A 5577-nucleotide genomic window follows, 5' to 3' on the forward strand; every position below is an offset into this window, starting at 1 on the left:
AATTATTCAATCACACAGTGTTCAGAAAGTGCATTTTCCACTATTCTGCACTTTAGATGGCTTAATCGATACTATTGATAATGAGTATTGTATCCGGATACAACGTTTCAGTATCGATACTTTTTTGAGTATCGATACTTTTGACAACCCTACATCCAGGAAACTTTTTCAATTCAAAATCTCAGAAATAGCGTTGAGTTCCAGGCTTTATACAGTAGCCCAACAAAGTCTTGTTTTTGTTCAGAAAACATGCAAATTGAACAGTTCTGCCCCATAGGAATGGGTAGTCATTTGGGTTCCTTGTTAGCATTCAATGCCGATTGCTGGTCTATGCCTCTGAAAGGGGGGTCGTTAGAGGGAATTGTTGGCCTGGCGGAACAGGCGAGGTCTTCTGGTTTACTGTATGGGGGTTGCAATGATAGCGGAAAGGGATGCTCAGAAACCAAGTCGTCTGCTTGTGTATCGCAGTAAACGCAGCTAAGCTGTTGTTTTTATGAGACAACGATTTTTAATATAAAGTTTAAAGTAAACATTTATTTATTATTAATTCATTATTAAGCGTCTTTACTTTTTTCTTTTGATTTGTTGGTAAAAACTAAACTCCTCTTTTTGCTAACTTTTTGCTGAGTTTGCCAGTCTGATTTATTTAATTTTTTTTACCCTTTTACCTCCATCAGCTATTACAGCTAAAAAAAAAACAATTGTCAAAAAATAATAGGAATTACATGGAGTATTGATAGCTCAGGACAGGTTGGTGAAAACTGCATTTCCTCCTTTCTGGTAAAGCCTGGTTTGAGGCTGATTCATACTGCTCTCCAAAATGGTAGGTGACTGCAGACAGTCCCGCAGACAGGAGGCCTCTGATTGGTCAGATCTACATCCACTCTACACTATGGGTATTTCCTGTTTGGTTTCTTACCGGCTTGTTTTGTTTGTCTGACCGCCACTGTGGAAAACAACTCGTGAAAATGGACCAGCTAGAAGAGCGAGGTGTGCGAGAACGCTGGGAGCCTTTTTCTTTCTTAACATAGATGGCTTCCTAGTTTGAGAGGGGTGTCAAGGAATACCTTCACACCAGGGCTTTGTTTTTGGTCCACTCTATAAAGCCTCAGAATTGACGCCAATTCTGACATTTTGAATTGAAAAAATATTCCCGATTGGGAAGAGAGTCCAGTGGATTGTTTTTTAAACTTCTTTGGAAAGAATTATGCATCATCATTGTTGTTCAGACCTGTTTCACAAGTTTAATTTTCAAAATCGTTACGTTGTTAGAGAGCAATGTCTGACTTTCATTTGGTAATTTCAGAGAATTTTTATTTATTTTTTTGTCAGGTACGAGTCATCTCTGTGACCATTTTGGATTTTAATTTCATTAAATTAGGGGTAATAACTCTTTGCTCCATGTGTCCATTAAAGAAGAACAATTATGAGCCATTTAGACAGTAAAAAAATAAACTAAAGGTCTCTGGTCATAAATGTTCAAAAGTATTTTCTGCTATGAGAAAACGGAGAGTCTGTAACTCACATCTGGAACAATGACGGTGAGCTTGGGGTTGAGTGCGTGGTACACTTTGCCAATGGCTCCTTTATAACACCAGAATGGGTTGTAGTCCTGACTGTACTTGGTGTCTGAGTCACGGACCGTGGTGAACACCTTGTACCAGGATGTTGCATTGGTGTACGTCTCTGGCACACAGTGGGGTGGCTGCCTGCAAAATAATAACAAAGAGAAGCAAAGGATTTGGTTTGCTGTGAGGTAAATAATTCACAATGAGATAAATATTAAATATTAGTATAAATATATCAATGCACTGTTCCACAAAGCATCCTAAGTGCAAAAGGAAAAGAAATCGTAATAAATTTCTGGTTTTTATATTCTCGTATTGGAGCTGCTTTACAGGAAAAGTAACTTCTGAAAGTTTACTTTAAATAAACATAAAATTATTACATATTGTTCAATAAATGATAAGTGTTTTTAATTAAGAGTAATTTTCATTTAAATGTGCTTTACTGCAGGCATCCATGTTTGTAAAAGAACACTACTGCCAATCAATAAATCAATTGAAATAATATTCTATCCAATAATGGTGAGTTGACTTTACCAGTATTTCAATATATTCGATTTAATTCTTTATATAGCACCAATTCACATCATGTCATCTCAAGGCATTTTATAGTTCAACCAGATCATCCAGTCAGATTGATTCAAAGTTTTCTATCTAAGGAAAACCAGAGGTGGAAAGTAACGAAATACATTTACTCAAGTTACTGTATTGACTAGGTTTTTTTTGTGTATTTTGTATTTTTCAAGTAGTTTTTAAAATCGGTAATTTAAATTTTACTTGATTACGTTTTGAGTAAAGTTTTGTATTTTGTTACATTACAAATCCCATCCTTTACTGAGTAAAAAAAAAAAAAAACTTTGGAAAACCGAAAGGAAGACAAAAAATGGGGCCCGGAAGCACTACAGCGAGTGACGTGATCAGCATGTAGATCTAGGCCACCAGGCGCCAAGTCTTTCTGTAGGAGATTGGGAACGAGATGGAGGCGGATCAGGAGAGCTACGATGGTTCAGAGAATGTTTCACTAGAAATGCTAGCTGAAACATCGAATTCTGCTGCCCAAAACCACGAAAATCCTTGGCCTTAAATGGGTCTTAAATGTCATGTGTGATATGTGTTATCTTGTCATTACATGTGTTTACATTTGTATAGATTTTTCTTTAATTAAAAACTAAATAGTTTTGGATTTATGACTCCTTGTCCTATTTTCACTACATGGGAGAGATCCCCTACTCCGTTTTTTTTTTTTTTTTAACTAAGTAACTTTTACTTGAAATACATTTTAAATTAGCTACTTTTTACTTTTACTCAAGTAATTTTTCTGATGGGTAATTTTACTTGTACTTGAGTAATATTTCATCCAAGTATTGGTACTTTTACTTGAGTATATTTTAGTACTTTTTCCACCTCTAAGGAAAACCAACTGATTGCATCGACTCATTGACTCTTCAGCAATCCCTCACACTAAGCATGCTTGTAGCGACAGTGGAGAGGAAAAACTCCCTTTGAACAGGAAGAAACCTCCAGCAGAACCCTGAACACCATGACTGTTGTTCTGGGTTTTATGTTTTTTTTTGTTTTGTTTTTTTATAGCAATATTGTTAATATGTCGAATTGGAGCAGTTTTACACAGGGTTTCTTTCGGTCATTAAAAAACATTAATATTAATTAAATTATTATATTTTAAATTAAGGCCTGAATTGGGATTAAAATTGATTAAATTAGATTATCATAGCATTTAAAATGTATTTTAAATGTATTTTAAATGCCAAATTTATTTATTTTAATTTATTAAAATAAATAAATAAAAAGGTTTATAAAAACAATTTTGTCAGATATTTTATACCGCAATATATTTGCGCGGAACTGCTTCCGTTTGATCGTAAAGCCGTATGTTCAGAAAAGAAGCTCGAGGCGGAGAAAAAGATAAGAGAATGGGAAAATGCTAATTTCAACAAAAGTGGCTGAAAAACGAGGAACTCGGAACATGGCTGCAGCCTGTCGACGGTAAAGATGATGAAAGGATTTTGCCATGTATATATATATATATATATATATGAGTCATGGGTACTGGTTGATGGCATTAAAATTATTTCTAAGAGCATTAAAAAGCATTAAATTAGAGTTACTCCTTCCTGTATACACCCTGTTACAACATGGCTAATTAATTGTTGAACGTTTGTCCAGATATTTGTCGTGTGCATTCTCTGCAGTCTTTCTCTGGCTTTTATTTTTGCTTATATCAATAATAAAATTCTCTTATATAGACTCAAATTCAGAAACATATGATAGAGGTTTTAGCTGCATTATCCAGACCTATATTTTGCATTTCATTGCTGATTTTTTATTACTTTTATCTTTTCAGACGGTCACTCTGGGTGTGTTAAAAAAAGTCTACAAATAAAGGGTGATCGATTTTCCATCCATTTGCAGACAGAGATGATGCTAGGAGTAAACTGCAGACTTTTCTCAGGTGGGAATGTTTTCCAACAGCGCACATCCGCTGCGCTAATAATTCAGCTCCAGAAACAATCGGAGAAGCGACTCCGGGAAGCCGTCCAACTCACACTGTGACTGGGAAGATATTGCTGGCAGCTGTGATGGTCATGCACGTGCTGAACACCACCTGCTCGCAGTGGCCATGCAGCACACAGTCGTCCGAGTTCCAGGACACGGGCAGAGTGAACGTGATGTTTATTTCTTCATGGGCTTCTCGGCCTGAAATCACAGAAACAAAAGCTCAGATTTTTAAAGCAATAAACGGGTCTTTAACCCAGAATCTTTAAATACTAGTCAAAAGCCAACATATGGATTTAATGCAGGAAGAAATCAATGAAATACACACAGACTTTTCAAAATTAGCACAATGCTCTACCTGCTTTAAATGCTGTTGCAGAACCAAGTTGCATAAGCAGAAAATCAAACGCTGTTAAACTACTTCCTTTATAATGAATGGCAGGAAGGGTTTGTGGGCTTATGCAAGATTTATCAAACGGTGAACGGACTTAAGGAGATTACCAGGTGGACTACTAGATATGACGGTGGATTGGAAAGAACATTTGATGAAGGCAAACATGAGCTGCCAAGAGGAAAAATTAAACCTTTGGAGGTTATGTTAGAGTTTATAAAGCAGAAATCATTTTCAATCCCTCGACCTTTTCCTCATCCACATAAAAACCACAAACTTTGTTTTATTTTATCGGGAATTTATGTGACAAAACCAAGTATATTATTAACCTGCATTAAAAGAAGACATTTGGCTTTCAGCAAAAAATATTAAGAATAAAACTCACTAAAGAAATCTAGCGCTGAAGGCCTCAGAGGTTTTTCCAAAGCCTGGTTTATACTCAAAACAGGTTGTCTGCGTGTCTACTGCAGTTAACACAGATATTTGTTTATTTTTATTTTTTTACTTTTTTGGAATAGAGGCAAATATGCAGTTGAATGGTGTAGATCAGGGGTGCTCAAGTCAAGTCTTTAAGAGCTACTATCCTTTAACGTTTAGATGCATTTCTTCTCTAACACACTTCAATCGACAGGCTCAATCCCTCATTTAGCCCAGAATCGTTGGATTCAGGTGTGCATCAAAAAGTTGCAGGATAGTAGCTCTGGAGGATTGGACTTGAGCGCCTCTGGTGTAGATCAAGTAATTATGATCTACAGAAGTGTGAGAATGATCTATTCAAAGTCTGCCTAATCTGACTGCATTTGATCTCTTATACATTGAAGAATGAGCACAAATTTTAGGGTAGAGGTGGAAATCAGGTAAAGAGAATCCTCTACATCCCCTTGGTCATCAGATTAGAAATGATGGATGGAGCGGAACAATGCACTGAGTTTTTGAACTCTGTTAAAGCAGGGTTCCTACAGCATAAGGCAAGTTAAATTCAAGACTTTTGAAGACTTTTTAATGCCACTTGAAATAAAAATTTAAGACCAAATTCTCAAAAAACACAAGAAAAAAAAACAGCTTGCGACGACTTAACCCAAAGGTTTATTTTAACATAAACCACTG

The 5577-nt window shown here is 36.0% G+C and overlaps 1 protein-coding gene across 2 annotated transcripts in view; it reads right to left on the reverse strand.

The window, feature by feature from the left end:
* tmem248 (transmembrane protein 248) overlaps positions 1 to 5577 on the reverse strand; it is a 23309-nt gene that overhangs the window by 6908 nt on the left and 10824 nt on the right. For both annotated transcript variants that reach the window (XM_015382139.1, XM_015382140.1), the window contains exons 4-5: positions 4130 to 4280; positions 1526 to 1709 (exon numbers count right to left, since the gene is read on the reverse strand). In XM_015382139.1, the coding sequence (XP_015237625.1) occupies positions 1526 to 1709; positions 4130 to 4280 (335 nt within the window). The remainder of the gene's footprint in view (positions 1 to 1525; positions 1710 to 4129; positions 4281 to 5577) is intronic.

Source organism: Cyprinodon variegatus, unplaced genomic scaffold (genome assembly GCF_000732505.1).
Source record: "Cyprinodon variegatus isolate N-32 unplaced genomic scaffold, C_variegatus-1.0 Scaffold250, whole genome shotgun sequence".
In the NCBI taxonomy this organism is placed as follows: domain Eukaryota; kingdom Metazoa; phylum Chordata; class Actinopteri; order Cyprinodontiformes; family Cyprinodontidae; genus Cyprinodon; species Cyprinodon variegatus.